Below are 20,235 nucleotides of genomic sequence, written 5' to 3' on the forward strand. Positions count from 1 at the left end.
CGACCAGGAAGTAGCAAAATCCGGGCTTCATTTTCTCGCCGTTGAAACCAACGGGTGACGTCACGGTTAGTTTACGCCTGGTAAAAACTAATTAAAACCTGAGAAAATCTCATATCTGGTGCTCCCCTGTGCAGCGTAGTTCACTGAATTCATGTCAGTAATTCGAAAAGCAAAGCTGCCACCAAGCAGTGATTTACCTTTTTCAGCCTGATCTCTGTTTCTCTGACAGTTCAACAGATGATCTTCTCCTGAGCCAAGTTCCACTTTATGACATATCCAGATGTAACACATATCAGCCGCTGTCATCGTTTATCTTGGTGCTCGCACATAACAGCTGGTTTATCATGAGCTTTTGCCAGGAAACATAAAGAAGCTGTTCACATGTGATCCATTACTACGTTCAGGGTGCAGTTCTTAAGCCTGCTGAAGCCTGCAAGACCACAGATTTACTTCACTAGAGCTTTGCAAAATATGGTTGAGTTTCTTTCCAAAAAGAAGGTGTGGTTGATGGTGATTATTTAGATTTTTTTGAGTTTCCAGCAGGTTATTTATGCTTTTCCCAGAACACAGATTGTGTCTTTAGCCATGTCGGTTAACAGTCCATCACTTTGATCGTTTGTCGGATATTTATGATCCTTCTAAAGAGTAAATCAGTTGAATTTATGACTTTTTCTTTGTCTGACTTTGGTGTAAGATCAGATACCTGCAAAACTATTGGTGCTTGGTGCTAAATAGCAAATGTTAGCATGCTAGCACCGTTAAAACAACACGATATCTGCAAAACTGAAGCTTGCAAGACCACAAAATGATTTCACCGAAGCTTTAGAAGATGTGATTTGAAGTAGTTTTTTCATACTTCCAGCAAGTATTGATAGCCTCCATTCAATAATTTTACGCTTCTTCAGCCATGTCGACCTATTGTCCATCAGTTTGATCCATGGTTTGTTAGATATTCATGAGTTTGAGATTGAAATTGGGACTTTTTCTTGGTCTGATTGCGGTTTAAGACCAGTTACCTGTAAAACTATTTGTATTTTCAATCACCCTCATTTGTAGTTAGTGTTAAATACCAAATGTTAGCATGCTAACATGCTAACATTTGGGATCATAACATGATCCCTGCAAAACTGAAGGTTGTAAGGCCGCAAGATGACTTCACTGAGTTATGGAAAATGTGAGTTGAGTTCCTTCCCCAGAAGATGTAAATGGTGGCAACTGTTGTTTTTTTCATATATATTTCCAGCAGGTTTTCTATGCTTCCTTCCAGATTGTGTCTTTAGTCATGTCGGTTAACTGTCCATCAGTTTGTTTCACGGTTCGTCAGGTATCTATGATCCTTATGAGGGGTAAATCGGTTGAACTTGGGATTTTTTTGTTGACTGGCTTTGGTTCAAGACCCAGACCTTCTCAATTGACCTCAGTTGTACGTCATGCTAAGCAAACAGTGTTAGCATGCTAACACTGTAAAATAAAAGCATACTTGCAAAACTGAAGCCTGTGAGTCCACGAAATGACTTCACCGAAGCTACAGAAAATAGATTTTTAATTACTTCCTGGAAAAAAAGGTGCAGTCAATGATGACCATTTAGTTTTTTTTTTTAGCTTTTCCAGCAGGTGTGTTTTGACTTAATTCATGAATTTTATGCTTCCTTCCCTAACAGCGGTAGGGTTAGTGTTTTTAACCATGTGATTTAACTGTCCATTATTTTGATCCATGGTTTGTCAACTATTTATGATCCTTATAAGAATGAGTCCTAATAATTTGATTGCACTTGTGACTTTTGCTTTGACTTTGAATTGTAACCAGATGCTAAATAACAAATATTATCATGCTAATACTGTTAAAATAACATGATACCTGCAAAACATAATACCACGGTGCTCACATCTCACCTCACAGAGCAGTGTTCATGGCTTTGAGGGAGTGTTAGTCTTGTTATAGTTGAAGTTATCCTTCGTGAAACATCGTGTACCATTGAGTAAAGTGCTGCACAAAGATGACTATCACGTCTATAGAGTGACAGTGTTTGGCACCAATGAGAAATTCTATTTCATCTAATATAAAGATGTGCTCTCTTTTAAGACAGAATGCATGTTATTTTTTCCATTAAAATGACTTAAATTGATATAAAAAAATATGCAATTAAAATCAGAATCAGAATACGGTTTATTGCCAAGTAGGTTTTTACACTTACAAGGAATTTTCTCTGGTGCTCTTGGTGCAAGTACAGATAAAATAAGATAGTAAGTAAAGAGATGTAAGAAATATGGATAAGCCTCCTGCCTGAGGGGAGGGGTTCAAAAAGTTTGTGTCCGGGGTGAGAGGGGTCGGCCAAGATCTTGGTTGCACGCCTTAAAAGCCTAGAGGTGTACAGAACCTGGAGAGATGGCAGGTTACATCCGATCACCTTCTCAGCAGAGCGGATGATGCGCTGCAGCCTGCTCTTTTCCTGAGCGGTGGCTGCAGGGTACCAGACGGTGATGGAGGAGAGGATGGGTTAAAAATTGCATTTACAAAGAAAAAAGCAAAAGAAGAATGTATAAAAGTAAGTCTTAGTAATTTGGATATATAATTGCGTCACATTGCACAATAAACTAGAATGTAACAATAAATATTTCTTTTTAAATTTAAGTTTTTCCAAGCTTAAAACACCAAATATTGTGACTTTTAGCCAAACACATTTGAGATGCTGATATTGGTGCACATCCTGGTCGTGGTTCTATTATTAGATGTTCCCAAAACGTGGCAGCAAATATCCGGCAGATATTTTAATATATTACCACAGATTATCCTAAAATCCACTTGTTGTAGAATAAACAAACAAACAAAGTCAGTTTAGTCCCATTAATGTTCTGCTTAGTAAACGGTTCTGTCTCCACTAATAAAGTCTTCATTCAGAGCTGCCTTAATGTTCGCTGCATGTTTTAATTAATTGCAGTTTCATCTTTGTGGCCATCCATGTTGTTTGTCAAGTTTGTTTTTTCGCTGTCAAAAACTCTCTGCTTCTGCCAGTCAAGTATTTTTTAATTGTGATTTCTTTTGTCTTGTGAATACTAGCGACCTTTTTCTCCTCCCTCTATGGTTTTTTGGTGTGTCTAACTTCACCACTGAGACTTTGTTTGCCTGTCATTGTGAAGGAGAATTAGTTTTCAGTTCACTTGCCTGCTTCAGTCCATCTGATGTGACCTGAAAAACACCTCAACATGTGAGGTTTTGTCTGCTTTAGAGTAAAAGATGGAAGGACTGGTGTTGGTGATGCGTTGCTCACCGATCATCCGCAACATTAAAACCACCTGCTTAATGCCGTGTAGCTCGACCAAACAGCTCTGACCTGATTGGTTCTTGCAAAAGAGATTGGCAGAAAGACACTGGCGGCAGATCCTTTGGGTTTTGTGGGTTTAGGAGGTGGCGCTCTATAGATTTCGATTGTTCCAGAACATCCCACAGATGCTTTATTGGATTGGGATTTTGGGAATATGGTGGCGGGGTCAGTTCCTTGAGCTCTTTGTTGTGTTCCTCGAGCAGTTTTTGCAGTTTAACAAAGTTCAAGCGGAGTCCAATGAATGTCAGGACCCAGGTTTTCCAAGCAGAACTTTCCATTATGTTGAGTTGATCAATGCTTTTCGCTTCACTTTTGTAGTATTGTGGCAAATAACGCATATGCAGTGCCATGAAAAAGTATTTGCCCCCTTGTCAAATTCTTATTTTTTGGATATTTTCCCCACTTTAATCTTAAGATCATCAAACAAATGTAAATATGAGACAAAGAGTAAACACAAAATGCTGTTTTTAAATGATGATGATGATTTTATTTATTAAGGAAAAAACTATTCAAAAATAGCTGGGCCTGTATGAAAAGTAATTGCCCCCCTTGTTTAATCATGAATTAACTGTGTGACAAATTCTTTTTCACGACACTGTAAATAGCGAAGATGCTGCCACATCTGGAGCTTATGAAAGTGGAAACTTTTGCATCATATCACAATTTATTTACTGACAAGCAAGCCTAATGGCTCCTTATTTAGATTTAATGGAAATGTTTGGCTGTTTTACCCACAGTAACAGAATTTGTATCCCTTCTACGGTAGATCTGAATGTAGATAATACAACCAGAGACTGAGATTCATCACCTCTGAATGTGTCTTAAAGTTACTGATTCACAGTTCAAATATATGAATTTTAGTCAAAGACAACCAGCTTTTGGTGTCTAAAAGACTCAACTGCTTCAAACATCAGAACAATAACACCTGTGTGGCTTTTTAAGTTGTCACTGTAGCAGGATTATGTCACTTTATTGTAGAAGATGTTGTGTTTGTTGTCATGTTTTATCATTTTGCATATTGAGAAAGCAGTCGTGGTAGTAGTTGACTGCAGCCTTGAATAACCTGTCCTGTCACCCGTGTCAAAACACCAGAGTTGAAACCTGTAATTTCAGCCGCTTTCCAAGAATTATGAAATTCATAAGTTAGGCATGAAGATTGGCAGCTGAGAAAAATGCTGGAATGTGAGATTTATGCCACCTCAGTGAGCACAAGTGCACGTGGAAGTCGCGGCGGCTTTACATTTACAGCAGTCGTTATGCAAGAGCCGGCCTCGGCGGTTTCAGTTATGATCAGTGGTGTGGAGTTTAATTACAGAGAGCTTCGGAGACACACAGACACTTTCTAATGTTTATTTTTAACATTTGCATGTTCTGTAAAATTAGAGCAATTTACCCACTGTGGGCCTTGGCACGGAGCATGAGTGTTTTTTCTTCGTGTTTGGTGCTTTTTTAGACTTCAAACCTGCTTGATATGTTCTAAATACAGCCAAGCCAGTGATTAACTTGGACCAACGGCTTTACGACAGTCAAAAATAAAATGCAAAGGAAACAGTGTCATTACATGCATAATTGCGTGCAACAGTTGTGTGCTTTGTACCTAAAGCGATAGTTTAACATTTTTTTTAGAGTTTTTTTACTCTGAAGATGGACGAGAAGATCAATAAAAGTCTGTACAGTAAAATCAAAGCTACATTGTGGAGACAGTTAGCTTAGCATGAACACTGAGAGTTGGGGGACACTGCTAACCTCGTTCAGCTTAAGTGGGAGCCTCCAATGCTGAAAAATTAATCCAACACAAAAGTGATAAAAGCTGTAGTTTCTTGAATGTCCTGTTGAGGCTCCAAATCCGTCCCAATAGAGCCCTGTGCTAAAATGTCCAACTTTGCCACAGAAATAAATATGTTGAGAGCCTGATGCGAAAAATAGTTTTGGTCCCTTTACCCAATGTCCCCATTCACGACTGTTTTAGGGGGGTGGTTGTCCAGTGTAACATTCTAATTTAAATTGTATTAAGGCTTGAAGTCAGGCATAAATAAGGCTGCTTTGAGTGGCAGTTTGGTACCATCACAGGACAGTCCATGGCCTAAAGATGTTTGCATGCATTCAGCTCCACTCATACTCTTTGTTCACTGTCGGATTAGTCTGTAGTCAGTTTGAGCTGAGGTTCAGAAACGTTATTCAGGAAACCTCTGGATGTCACAGAGAGTTTCAGTCAGTTTCAGTCAACCAACCAACCTGTCAACCAACCAACCAACCCACTAAACTTTTTAAACACTTTTTTGACTGGTGAGTCTCTACACGTCTTTTTTTTCTGTCCCGGTCACTACTAAAATTGTAGCTATGACTCTGTCCATTCATTTAGATAGAGAATTGGTGATATCCTGACATAACTTCCTAAGATGGCTGCTGAGGGCAAAACCTGTCCATAAGATCTCTTTTATACAGTCATAATTACTGTACAGACATGATTAACAAGGTAATAACCTGATCTAACTCTCAGCTGAAAGACAGATTTCAAAATATCAAACTACCCCTTTAAGATACAACACTAATAGTTTCACAAAGAAAACTCAACTAAATAATGTCTCAGTCATAGTAAAACACAGTCTTTAAAGTGCTTTGATGTTTCTCGCTCGCCTGCTTTTTACCTGAAGTTGGGCTCTCGTCGTTCTGTTGCGTTTTACATTCAAGTGTATCATAGTTTTGTTCACGAGGCCAACGTGTTCTTTTGCTTTTTTATTAATCTTTAGTCCAGGTTGCTTCGGTGCAGCCTTCCTCAGGGGACTCTTCCTCTTTGTGTGGATCTTGTTGTCCTTCAGGCTGTTGGAGGCTCTCTGATCATCAAAATTCTCGGTGTTGGTTTGATTTTTCTTGGGTTTTATTTTATTTTTGACCACGACGGGCTTTTTCGCCGCCGTCTTCTTCGGCTGTTTGTTGGGTTTCGGCTTCACTACCTTGGTCTTCATTTGTTTCTTAGCCCCCTGCTTGTTCAGCATTTTGTTTTTCTTCTCTGGTTTCAGCTTGTTTTTCCTACTCGCCTCCTTATCGGCTAATTTCGGCTTTACGGCGTTGCTCGTAGGTGTCGTTTTGGCGTGAGTCGTCATCGTCGTGGGTTTGACCTGGTTGCTTGTCACTGGCGGTTTGGTGGTGAACTTGAATTTTCTCGGCGGTGGTCTCGTAGGTTTCTCTTTTGTGTCCAGCACGGTCACTGAAATGGCACAGATGTCAGTAAAGTACCCATTTTCACCATTTTACTTGTTCATCTGCACAGCCACATATGTTGTATTTTAAAAACTTGGATTGGATATCTGGCTCTAAAAACAGGCCTAAATGTTTGAAATGCTTGAGCTCTTTCTATTTTCATTATGTTTGATGTAAAATGAGAGCCTGCTTTTTATAGTTTTATGTATGACCCCAGTGTGATTATACAAGTTGGCAGCATATGGACATGAAATGTAGAGGTGAAAAAAAGCAAGGTCTGCTCAGGACACTAAACAGTAAACAAAGGCAATTTGTTGGCTTGCCAGAGCAGATTGTACTGAACCGTTTCATGCATAATGCTTACACTTAACCGTCAACATCTGTTTCTATTGCATGAAATTATATACGTGTACATACGTGGTACTTATGATGCACCTCGACTGGACCGAAAACGGTTTTCACATATTTCAGTTTAACGTACAATTTCAGCGTCAGACAAGCTGAGTCAAAGTCAGTTCCCCTTTCAAATGGCTTCTTCCACAAGTCTGGTATGCGTTCATCGTAAAAACGACACCTAAAGTGATGATTCGATGCAGCGATTAAAATCCACAGGTAAAAGTTGTTGAGGTGACTTACGTTCCCTTGGAGCAAATGCAAACTTCTTGCCCTTCACTTTGACGGGGAGCGGTTTCTGCTTGCATTTCCCTGGAGGAGCTCTCCTGCAAAAGATGGAAAACAGTTTATTTGAAGGTTCATGTTTGGTAATGGTAAGGTATTAGAGAAGTTTTGTAAGTTTTTTAAGACACTGATGAAGGTAAACAAAGAGGCTTAAGTAAGATAATCGTTGCCAAAACTGATTCTCCCTTTTAAAAAGTTCATACAAGTTTTAGTTCTGGTTAAGTTTTATCCAGTAAAAGATGGTTTGAAGCAACTTTTCTACATGATTTACATTTTTTTTAAAATAATTTTTCTGTGAGAAACAACAGAGTAGCAATTTCCTATTGAATCATTTTGTTTTACTTTAGTCTAATGTGACATCTGACAGTCCTGTCTCCTAAAATGCTGTTTTTATCCAACTCCATTTTCAGTTGATTTTTAAGGAAACATATTTACTCCTGGATTATTTTTGTTTTGTGACATATCACAAGTATGTTTCAAGTCAGCATATCTCTGCCATTCATGTTTCTGCCTAATTTTTGCTTCTTTTTCATCCACCAATCGTGTAATAAAAGGGACGGGACTGCCTGGTAAACGTGGAAAATTAAGAAGAACCAAATTATAAGTGTTAGGGTCAGGTTTAGGGTCCGTACCTGTAGTACCGATGCTACGGGTCCGTACCGCTAGCATCTACCGGGAGTCACGTGACCAGATCTCGCGTATCTGATTGGCAAATGGCAAGTGCCGTATCCGTAGTCCACAGGCTACAGGTACGGGTCCGTACCTCTAGCAACAACCTATAATATTTTCCAACCTAAAGAAGTACTTCTGGATTCATAAACCCAATTGAAGCTTAACTTTCAGAATAAATGTCTGCATAAAACACCAATCCCACAAGTTTTGTTGCAGCTTTATTCACCCACTTTCCCTCCAAGCTGCTCATGCAGACTTTGTGCCTTTTTCAAATTAAAAGCATTTCCTACAAGGCCGTCTTCTTAGCTTTTGAGGAGAAAACACGTTTCTTTCCAAATGATTGTAGTTTGTTGTATAGGAACAAATTTTTGGTTGCGTCTGACTGGCAGGAACTTCCACAAGAAAGGCTATTTTTTTGACCTCTTCAAAATAAAAGTCCAAAAATAGTTTTGAGCTCAAGAAAAACAACCGTTTTCACAAGTAAATTGTTTCCCTGCAGTACAGTGGCCATGGCTTCACCCTGTTTGGTCTTTAAACTGTAGTAATTCCTTTGCACAGGGGCATCATTTCAAGAGATTAGCACTCTTTTCTACATTCCTGAAAAAAACACAGTTGTTACAGACACTTGTCTGTCTGACAACAGTTTTATTTTAAGCAGGTATGAAACACAGAGTCAGGATTGTGTTAAATGATTGTCTGGCCATCAGTCATGTATTCAGCCTGATTGGAGGGAATAGCTGAGAGTACACCATCCCACTTTAGATGAAAACTTCTACTTTACATTGTTCAGATGCCAGCTTTTAGCCTATTCACATGTGTTGTTATGATAACAATTTGAGACTAATTAAGAGATTAGGAAGATGCAAGAGTGTGGAGGAAGAGAAGCATCCTTTGTTGTCCGTCAAGGACAAGTCACATTTGTGTGGCTCCAGGCGGTATTTACTACAACGCGCTGCAAATTTTTTTGTGTGACTTGGAAGAAAGCCAGTTTAAGAAACATGTCAGTCTTTTGGAACAATAGACCCACACAAGAGGTCTGGATGGGATATTAAATAAGGTCACCCGCTGCTTGATTCCCAAGCAGAAGTTATATTTTTTATGTTGGTGACTGATTAACAACAACTGCACATATAGCTGCTTTCAAGATTATTCAATTATAATATAAATTCCTTAACGGAACTTCTTTAGTATGATATAAATACTCCTCATATTTGCTGTTTGTTGGGTAGAATCAGATCCAACATGTCCTAATTATCAGTGATGTATAATAGATGAGATGGATATTGTTTCCCCGTTGGCAACACGCCTCTTTGCTACATAGCCGAACAATGCAGGATTGCGATAGAAATCTATAGGTGCGATCTTAAAAGCACATCACATGGTTTTAATGCAAGCCGTGTCTGATACTTCACCTCGAGGGGTCCATAAATTTAAATACTGTTCCATATGGAGACGAGGAGCTTGGGTATGTCGTGGCCAGAAAATACAGTTCTCCTGCACAACAGAAAGAGTTTCTTAGTAGTGTTACATTAATGCAATGTAGTGTTAAGTTTTGTAAGAGAACATAACAAACTTTACCTGCTTCATCCTCAGCGAAGGAGATGATGAACTTGTGGTAGTGGTTGATGAGTCCAGGAAAAGAGCAAGTCTTCTTATCGCCCATGCACACACTCCTCTCTTGCCAGACTCCTGTCGTCCTGTCTTCTTCTAGTGCCATGATTCGACTGAAAGATCGACAGGAAGCAGTTAATTTGCTATAAGCAAGCAACCAAGCAACCAACCAAGCAACCAGTTTCGTTACCAACCAACCATCTAGTCAATCAGTTTCAACCAACCAACCGACCAATTTCAGTCAACCAACCAACCAACCTGTCAACCAACCAACCAACCTGTCAACCAACCAACCATCCAACCAACCAACCAACCAACCAACCAACCAACCAACCAACCAACCAACCAAGTATTCAGCGTGCTTAAGGAATTAAGGTAGGAATTAATGGTTCATATCTTGATTTTATTCTAGTGATGGTAATATAAAGGCTACTAAAAAAACATGTAGACAAGGGCTGATCAGTTAATCAAAAATATCAAAATCGCAATATGGCGAAGTGCAATATCCAAATCGCACTCTCAAACAAATATTTGTTTTTTAGCAGTTATACGACTGTACTGTAAGTACAAATTTTTGTTAAAATTTAAAATTAGAAAACAGTATGCTTATTTGCATTCTTAGACAATAAGATCAATAACGCTCTAATGTCCTCATGCTAAATATTAATTTAAAGTCAGTCGTTGTCAGTGGCTTTATGAACTATATATTTGGTTTATTAAAATTTCTGTGGATCAGTGCAGGCGTTATCCAACTCAAATTTTAGAGATAATATTTGAGTCAGTCTTGTCAGGGTTTAGTGGCTTGATTTGAGGAAAACATCTAATTACCATTTCTGATAAATATATTTTTCCATATAGTTTCACCATGTATTAGATTTGGATGTTGATGGAGATAAGATAATGTAAGACAAAGAAGAACTTTATTAATCCCAGAAGAAATTCTTTGAGTATTACTACAAAATACACCATTTGGTAATTGCATTGTCTCAAATTGCAACTATAATTTGCAATCAAAGATTGTTCTGCCCTAATATTCAAAAATATACAATATGCATCTCACTGAACAAGCAGAGAAAATGAGTGTTCTTTTCTTTGACTCCTGAAACGTTGACAGAAGATAGTGTTTTGTTTTGTTTTTAAATTTGGCCCAGATCAAGATCATCTTACCCACTCATGAAGTCTCCAAAGATGTACAGGCCGTTCAGATTGGGTGATTCACATCCTCGGTACACATATCCCCCCGTCACAGACTTGCCAACATGATGGCTGTATGCAAATATAGGGAGGATGTCATCTGTTGTGGCAGAAAAAGACACCCTGAATTTAACCCAAATCTGAAGCATCAAAATTAGATGGAAAATGGTTAATTATGCCAGAAAAACAGGTGGTGAAAGCATCCAATAGACAGAAAATAGCTCATCCTGGAGGTTTAACAAGAACAGAGAATACTCACTGAGGGATGAGTTCTGGCACAGTTTCAGATCATAGCACTCGAAGCCCTCTTTGGCCCTCCATCCGTAGTTTCCTCCCTTCTCAATGATGTCGATCTCCTCGTAGCGGTTTTGACCAACATCTCCGCAGAATATCCGACCCCTGCCGTAGCGGCTCACCGGGTCTCCGCGGTCCACTGAGCATCGCCACATGTTCCGAACGCCATATGCAAACACCTCTGGGCGAGCGTCCGGGTCCCCGATGAATGGATTATCAGGGGGGATCCTGTACTGCAGCCCACTGGAGTCGGTTCCATCCACATCGATGCGCAGTACTTTTCCCAGCAGAGAACTCCTGGGCAACAAAAAAATCAGAAGAGAGGCTTTAAATGCAATGGACCTGGGGTGGCTGTACCCCAAAGGGTTACAGCTACTACTGAATTTGTACATGAAAAACTGTTATCATGGTAGGCACAATAATTTATAAAATGTTGAAATAATTGGCAAAAAGTAAAGAAGGAATGGCTGGATTAGGTAGCCACTACAAAATGTTCAAATTGTCGAACTAATTTACTAAAGGTCATTGATAAAGATCAAAATAATGAGCTGAAAGTAATAGGAAATGGTTGAAAATGGTAAAGCAATGGGTAAACAGTGAATAAATAAAGTAAAGGTTATCTAAAAGTAATTAAATTGTTCAACAGGTAGCTAAACGGTATATTTTCTCTCTATAAAAACACTAAGACATAGATTGGAAAAAAATGTGAAGAAGCATAGCATCATTGGACTTGTTGCACCACCTTTGCTGATGAAAATCTTCTTGACAGCCAGAAAGTATGTTACTGGAACATCCACTTATAACAGAAGAGATGGTCTGCATTAGCCTAGCTTAGCTAGACTGTATTCCCGTTATAAGGGATATACGGGAATACGGTCTAGCCCTCCTCCATTGACACATTTTGACAGGTTTTCAAGCTCCGAGCAGATCAGACCGAACCAATCAGAGCACCAGAGGCGGGAATTAACAATGCGACTGCAACAGAGCGAGGTTTCTCTCGTGCGCTTTCCTCTGTTTTGCACGGGCTGAATTTGTCCTTAAAACCTCAACAAGAAGCAGCTCTTAAAGCTTTTCTTTTTTAAAAAGGACGTATTTTTAATTCCGGCAGGCTGTACGATAGAATGCGTAATGCTGCCCTCCACTGTTGAAAGGGAGAGCTTAGATTTTCCTCAGGACCCCTGTACGGCGAAGGAAGCTGTTAAAACTACAAAACATCATGGCGGAAAGGCAATTGTTAGGTCGCTTAGTGATTGCGTCACACATGTGTTACGCTGATTGGCTCTCTCCAGTTCAAGCTGTGATCGGTAGTCCCGCCTCTGGGCTAGATTTGGTTCAATGGAGCAGTTCCAGACTGACTTTATGTGTATTTGTAATACACAATATAAAGGCTGTCTGGTCCCCAGGCAAGGTCTGCATCACCACTTATCAGGTACTTATGATGCAGTTCTGACATTCCCTTGGGCAGTTTCAGCACCATTAACGTCCTGAGTAATCCTTCACATGACAGTTTCACGACCATTCACACCTTGAGTCTTAATGGGCCTTTGGCTATAGGTTTGGGAGGTGAACATATTTATCTGAGCCTCACCATCAGTCAAGTAGAACTGAAGAAGCGTCTTGGATGAGAGGTGAAAAGTTAGTCCAATTGTTTTTGTTTTTTTTTACTGAAGCTCTTAGGATTTTTGATTAAGTAAATTCAAAAGCCAAAATAAGAATAATCAACATTGGTTTTGTAGATTTTAGACAAGTTATTGTGGAAATTTTACATAGCACACCGATAAATGTGACAGAGAAGTGACTGAATTTGCTAAAAGTATTGGTTAAGCAAATTAAATTGGTTGAAAATTTTATATTAGTGGAATTGTTAACATATTTGCTAAATTATTGTGAATGATTGATATGGCTAAATGTAATGAATGCATATTTGTCAGTTGAAGTGATTAAATGAAGGTAAATGTTTGTAGTAGTTAGCTTAATGTAATGCGTAAATGGCTAACTAGCTAGCTAATATGGCTATGATTAGCTTCCTGATAGTGATAATTGAAACAGCTTTAAGTAACAATGGGCAGTAGTTGGCCATATATAATATTTGAGTATTTAATATATTGTTAACAGTATATCTGGTGTTGGTTAACTGTAGGTTATGGATAAGAAAAGCTCAAACGGTTAGCCTAAAGTTTTACATAAAAGGTTGTAGCTTCAAAAAGGTAGCTAGCTAATGTTAATAGTTAAACTGCTGAAAGTAAACCTGAAGTGTTTGAAAACAACATTGCTGAATCCTTTGTATTTTATTTGTATTTAATTAAAACATATTTGATTGAAAATAAACTCAAATTAGCACATTTTGACGGCGCTATCAGTGAAGGAGTAAGAAGTTTATCTGATAGTGCTGCAGGGCTCCTACGTCTTTCGGCTTCATTCACCACCTCTGCTCACATGTGAGGAAACCTGAAGCCTCTTACTTGTTCTGTGAGTTTCCGTACTTCCCGAATGGATCTCCTGCTTTTCCACCGTCTCCAGTGAAGATGTACAAATAATCATCGAGGCCGAACAGCAGCTGGCCTCCGTTGTGGTTTGCTGCCGGTTCTTCGATCTCTAAAATGACCCTGAGTGTAAAAAGGATTCAATTCAGTGCATTTACTTCATGGGTCTTACTTTACAGAGATAAATATCTGGCTGCCATGATTCTTAAGCACACCCTGAGGCCAACTTTGATCCATCCTTCACCTCTTTAACTGCTTCGGTGTATGTCACTGGCTCGCTAAGCTGTGAAATTACACCTCTTATAGGAAGAACTGTTGACAGATCAGACTGGAGGCATTGAATAGCTGGTTCATGCAAATTACAGTAAAACTGAGTTGTGTACCTGGAGTGATGTCTGGTTTGTGGAGCAGTAAATTTTAGATTTATAGTTTTTTTACATATTAAACGGAAGAGATAAAATAAGGGGCTTTAGATGACTTTTAGAGCTAGAATATTTGTATCCTATGCAAAGTCACATAGTATCTTAAATCCTTATCTTACAAGGAGTTATTTCTGTACCTCCAGAACATGCTTATGCAAGCTTTGGTTCTATAATGATAGTCCTTTATGTCTTTCATCGTGCAGACATACATCATTAGACAAACTCTGAAGCTAAAAAAGACCAAGGGAGACCCTCCCTGGTCGTACCTCTCTGAGTAAGGATCAGCCATGTTCATGTCGGAGGCAGAAACCTTCATCTCACTGATTCTGATTTTCTCCACTTTGCTGTTGAACTGGATGGAGTAGTAGATGAAGAAGCGTCCGTTGTCCTGGTAGTTTGGGTGGAAGGCCATGCCCAGGAAACCCCTCTCGTCCCCCAGCCAGGGAGTGGTCAGCACCTCCCCGCTCATGTCCAGGAAAGGTTGCTCCAGCCGGCTGCCATCGGGAAGATAAACCCAAACGAAGCCCAGCTGTTCGGCTATGAACATGCGGTGTGTTTCGTCCCTGCTGTGCAGCATCAGCACTGGGTTTCTCAGACCGTTGGCCACCTCAGTCAGGCATAGCTGCAGACACCCTCTGGGGTCCTCCACCACCTGGCCCAGGTTGCTGTTGAGGCCGGGGCTCTTCAGGACGTTGGGGTAGCAGTAGTCCTGGTCGGACAGGTCCATCATGCTGCAGAATGTGGTCATGTCCCGCTCTGAGGTGTCCCGCAGCAGCCGGTTCGCTGTTAAATATTTAACTACATGGCCACATTTGCTGTGAAACGCTGAGCAGTAGCCAAAGCAGAGGCCAGGTAGCTCTCGGACAGGTGTGTAGGGATCTTCAGCGTCGAAGAGATGGGCGGCATATGGAGAGCAGTCCTGGATAGGACAAGCAGGACTTATCACACTTCATGGCAATAGAATGCATGAGTTTGGTAGCAAAGAATGGAAGTGTAGCTTTACATAAACATATTTTTGCCTTTTGATTCCCAGTAATTGGCCTCCCTCCCTCTTCTTCCTCTATGCCAAGAACTGTTTCAAGAATATGGAAACATTTCATAAAGTCTAACTCACTGGTGCACGCACCTTAGTCTTTGTTGCCTGCAGCGTTGGTGATTAATACTACAAATATAAGTTTGTCCTGCTGCCCGTTATCATAAAACATCCCCGTTCAGAGCCTCATTGGAGTTAATTAACATGCTTGTTTTAGTGAAATAACAGTTTGTCAATCACAAACCACATTTAATATCTGATTTGAGCTCTGCAGTTGTTCTAGTCTTTATTAAATCAGAATTTGTTTTAAATTCTTCACAGCCTTTCATTTAATGATAGCCTCAAAAGGGAATTCAGAATTTGAAAGGCTATTGATAGGTTGAGTGTGATGTATATATTTCAAGAGCTTTACTGGGTTTATCACAAACATATAGATGAAAGTTTCTGCAGATGTGAAAAGCCTGCAGAAAACTGCATAAGGAATTCATCACTGCGTCTTTCGGCAGTGCCAGGATGTTTAATGTGAACCATTCTGGAACTCCATCCTCAAGTAACCCCACAGACACACAGCATGACTTTTAGGGAGAAAAATCTGTTTACCTGACACATAATTTCCTTCAGCATGTCCACACACAGCTCTTGACCCCCCACCTCCAGCTGGTCAATGATGTCCCAGTATCTCTCCGCGATGCTGTTGTCAGTTTTCTGGTCGCAGCAGCCAAAATCCTCGTACTGCGTGCAGAACTCCAGGTGCCACTGAGGCTTGAAAGGTGGCTCGAAGTCCAGGCACTGAGGGTGACCTGATGCCGGCCCGACCCGGACGAGCAGCACCACCGACGCGATGAGAATAAACTCGGGAAGGCTTTTTTTGGATGAGTCCGGAGCTTCCATGGTGCGTAAAATTGCGCGCCGGGCTCCGCTTGGATGGAGCGCAGCATTCCACTTACTTGTCATTTTTGCCGTCTGCCCACGAATGACTCGAAGCCTTTCTTCTCCTTTATGTAGGCTGTCCTCCCATCAGGCAAATTAGTGCCAATTAAAACTAAAACAGTTTTGTAATGAAGTTAATGGGTCTCGCATTTTACGCCCCGCTATACTTACGGCGGTTTTGTGCACCGCATCTGGGTTGGCAAAGCAGTACGCACGGCTATCTGAAAGGGGGCATGCTCTCAAATACACACACACACACACACACGCACACGGACCATAGTGTCGAGGCATGCAAACATGAAGCTCACCACAACACAAATTGTAATTTTGTCTCGCATTCACGTAGAAGCGCCTCCAGGCAGCATTTTGTTTGTGCAACATCATAGCAGCAGCTGTCTCCGTGCTTAGATCTACTGTCCCAGCATGTCAACCCTCATTAGAATGTACAGTGAAATGTGTCTGTCAACATTTTGTGCCGGTGCCAAAAGAAAAACAACGACTGAAAAAGGCGTCTTATATAGACTCCATAACGTGTAATCAAAACCACATGCGGTCTGAAGACATACACAGCTGCATTGTTATTGGATGCATAAATAAAGGCCTGAGCATAAAAGTGGCATGATTAAACTCTTGAAACTGGAATTTAGCACAAACATTTTGCATGCCAAGGTATCAAGATCAGGCTGTGGAGCAAAGATTCTTCTATCTCTTGATATTGTCTTCTGGTGGGGTGTGTTTCCAAAACAAATGAAGAAATTAAATAATAAAAATTAGCATAATTAGCACTAATCAGTTGACTCATTGAAGTCATGGTGCATGTATGACTGTATGATTGATGGATTCATAGGGCCCTTTATAGGCATTTGTTTGGTAATCCAGTCACAGATTAAACTATATATCTCATTTTATATGAGACAACAGGAGGGTTAAAAAAATCTAAAAACTTGAACTTTTTTTTTTTTTACAGTGTAGCTGACACATTCTGTATCAGATCAGTTACATGGGCCTACATTATATTCTTAAAATAAATTATATGATAGATTATATTCCAGCTCTGAAAACTGCGTCAAACCATCAAAAAGGTTAATGGTTGCAGCCGCCAAACTCCATGTGCCAACAAGACTTGAAAGATGGCTCAAAGTTGAGGCACTTAGGGCGATCTGATGCTGTCTGCACAGGAGCAAACAACATCTCTGATATGATCGGGATCAACTGAGATAAACTCAAGGCGGCTCTGCATCTGTTTGGAGGAGCTCGGATCTGTCACGAGCATTAAAGCCAGCTCGGATGAATGGATCACAGCCTGCTTGTCATTTCTAAAGCATTCAGCTGTTTGCTCTTGTTCATGTATGATTTATATAGGCCGAGAGCCAGAGTGTAATTATGGGAGCGTACACGTTTCCCTGTGCAGTCAGTCCCTGTTTGCCCTCTGTGCGTTGCGCCGCCTCCTCTAGTCAGGTGAAAAACATCTGCAGCTCTGTCTCCCATCACCTTAATTGGAACCAATTAAAAGACAACACATTCCTAATGAATTTGATGGGATTGGCATACTTTTCCTCCAGTTACAGGGGCTTTCTGCACAGCAGCAGAGTTGGATGCAGAGCGGAGGTATGCAAACAAAAAACTCACCACAAAACAAATTGTGATTGTCTCACATCCAAACGGCAGCGCCTTCAGGCAGAGAGCAGCAGAAATGTTTATGCTTCTGATCTACGCTGTAAAAAAACAAAGAGAGTGAAGAAAAATTGAAAGAAACTGAAAATTTGGCAGCGAAAGTGCTTGAAATGATAATTAAAAAATACAAAAATCTAGTGGAATAATGAACTTTAAGACAGACTTTAGGAACCATTATAAAATAAAGGCAAATATCTGTGGAAAAATAATGTTTTTAACTGATTTAAATACCTAAAAACAATGTATTTTTATGGCCACTCGTAGTTAAAGAGGTCTTAAAGTCAACATTATCAACAAATGCAGATTATATTTGTTCTTTTTCTGTTTTTTTTTACAGTTTGACATGTCAGTATATTTACTACAGTTTCACAAGACAGAGGAAATCTGTATATATTTTTTAAAAAGCAACTGAATAAATCTTTACCATTTGATAAACAAATCTGTAAAATAACAGTAATGATTTTTAGCAGATTTAAAACAGTATAAATAGTATAATTTCATGTTTTTTATAGTCAACATATAAATTAATATTTATTTTTTTCTGTGACTTTTTTTTACTGACTATTGTCTAAAAACTTTAAAAATATATATTTTAACCCTTATACAGAAAATTTTACTTCTTTATTTTGTTTCCTGTCGTTTAATAAAACAGAAAAAATCTGCAAAATACAAGTAAATTGTTTCAAAAATACAGTTAAAATCATTTTTACAGTGTACACAATAGAAATGTCTGGGCTCAAAATAAATGAATGTAACAGATTCAATCTTTCTGAGTGAAAACAACTTCTGATGAAATTATGCAACAAATTACACTGAAGCAGTAAAATTAGTGCAAATTTGTTGCTTTAGTAGAATTTATATGTAAAAGACTTCATACTTACCTTGACTTATTATCATATTTGTTCAAACTAGAGATACATTTTCAACAGAAGAAGCCAATTTTATTAAGTTACTTCAACTTGAATTCAGTTTTAAATCAACTAACGTGTCAATTTGACTTTAAATTACACACAGTATTGAGTTGAAGCAGTTAACCGCATTACTATGTCAACACAGCCCATCAAAAATAATCGTTCCAGCCCGAAGGGTTTATCAAAATCAGTAAATTAGAATTTTTATTGTCATATTGATGCATTTCAATAAATTGTGATAACTGAATCACTTCTTAGAATAAACTGTCATGCCGTCATCAGCATCTTTATGAGGTACACCTGTGAAATCTAATGCAATCTAAGCTGCCATATTTGTAGATTTTGCTGATGTCATTATTAAAGGGGATAAAATAAACGTAAATTAGAATTATTGCCTTTTTGACAACACCAGCAAAATGAGGTTGAAGCTTTGTAATTTATGACAGAGCTACTGGATTAGATTGTGCAAGATTTCACAGGGGCATCCAGTAAACTGGCCGGTAAATAAACGATCGCAGGAGTCTGTCAACATTTTGTGTCGGCGCCAAGGAAATACGGCTTAAATTGATGATTCTTGGCACATTTGGACGGGATTGAAGCCAGACGCTTTCTGTCAGAGGAAATGAAACACGAGCTGTCTGAAGTGTCTTACATTCAGTCTAAACATGTAACCAACAGCAGACAGAAGTGTGTTATTATTGGGTGTTTGACCTGGAAGTTACGTCATATGAAATGTATGATCTAGGTCACTCTGGTCCCACGTAGCTTTAATGAAAAATCATACATTTGATTTCATGCTTTGATAACTTTTCTAATGCCCTCTTATTTATTAATACAATATTTTATGTGTAAATGATATCAGTAGTGCAAATTAGGTTAAATTTTAAAAAATAATCACCACTATACTGTAAAACTTCTTTTTAGAAACAGTTTTAAGTGTATTTTTCTTCAGGAATTTGCTGGTATTTTACAGATTTCTCCCTTTTTGTTACCAAGTAAAATCACAGGGGAAAAGAGTATTAAATTACATGTTAATCATAAAAACAGAACAAAACTATAAATAATGTTCAGGTTGTTGTCGTGGATTGGGAAGGAGATATGTCTGTAAAGCATTTTATATTACATTTTATTTGTATGACAAGTGCTACACTAATAAAATTAAATTTATTGTTCACAATCAACGCTCAAAATCGAACAGTCATAATCTTCAAATGCACAGAATTTTGTTTCTGTGGTGGCAGAAAAAGTGTCCCTTTGTGAAATTTTAATGTTTCCTGTAATTGGAGAATTCCACCCAACAAATGCACAAAAACATGGTTGGCATGACATTTATAGGCAATACTACAGTAGTGTTTGCAATGCTTAGGCCTTATTGTTTTGGTATGTTCAATTTCTTTGTGTAGACATGATTTACTGATGGATATTACATATGAAATAAAGAAGTGATCTCATTTGCAATGTCCCCAGGGCTATAATTTCTCAAATATAACAACCACAAATGAAAAAATTAAGTAATTTTAAAGCTTTCTAAACATTGCAGTCGCAATGAAGGGGCCACAATTACTTGTTGGCATTTTGAAAAGTGCATGAAATGGTTTAAATTGGTTTAATTAAAGCCGTTTTAAAGGTAAAATCAACTGGATTGATTAAAATCTGGTGCACAGAACAGATAAAATACCTGTCCTGTCCCAGAGACCATTCCTGAAGTAAATGAGGTAATACAGTATTTGTTCAGCAGATGGCAGCAGCAAACTGCTACTGACACAGCAGGAGGAGGAGGAAGAGGAACTGCATCACCTTTTTTTTATT

At 39.0% G+C, this 20,235-nt stretch overlaps 1 protein-coding gene across 1 annotated transcript; it reads right to left on the reverse strand.

Annotated features, from left to right (window-relative positions):
* Positions 1-4,659: 4,659 nt before the first annotated feature.
* Positions 4,660-18,911, reverse strand: hhipl2 (HHIP-like 2). The gene is made up of 9 exons (XM_022216582.2): positions 15,512-18,911; positions 14,145-14,797; positions 13,436-13,579; positions 10,939-11,270; positions 10,653-10,779; positions 9,453-9,598; positions 9,287-9,368; positions 7,161-7,243; positions 4,660-6,531 (listed from the first exon to the last, which is right to left on the reverse strand). The coding sequence occupies exons 1-9, from the start codon at positions 15,863-15,865 to the stop codon at positions 5,933-5,935; spliced, it is 2,520 nt and encodes an 839-aa protein (XP_022072274.2). The 5' UTR covers positions 15,866-18,911; the 3' UTR covers positions 4,660-5,932.
* Between the last annotated feature and the right edge of the window lie 1,324 nt (positions 18,912-20,235).

Source organism: Acanthochromis polyacanthus, chromosome 1, assembly GCF_021347895.1.
Source record: "Acanthochromis polyacanthus isolate Apoly-LR-REF ecotype Palm Island chromosome 1, KAUST_Apoly_ChrSc, whole genome shotgun sequence".
Classification (NCBI taxonomy): Eukaryota; Metazoa; Chordata; class Actinopteri; family Pomacentridae; genus Acanthochromis; species Acanthochromis polyacanthus.

Coding starts and splice junctions, on each gene's coding strand:
- hhipl2 (XM_022216582.2), bottom strand. CDS start 15,865: ATGACAAGTAAGTGGAATGCTGCGCTCCATCCAAGCGGAGCCCGGCGC. Junction 11,271..13,435: donor TACGGAAACTCACAGAACAA/GTAAGAGGCTTC, acceptor TTTGTTGCCCAG/GAGTTCTCTGCTGGGAAAAG. Junction 7,244..9,286: donor AAATTTATGGACCCCTCGAG/GTGAAGTATCAG, acceptor CATCTTTTGCAG/GAGAGCTCCTCCAGGGAAAT.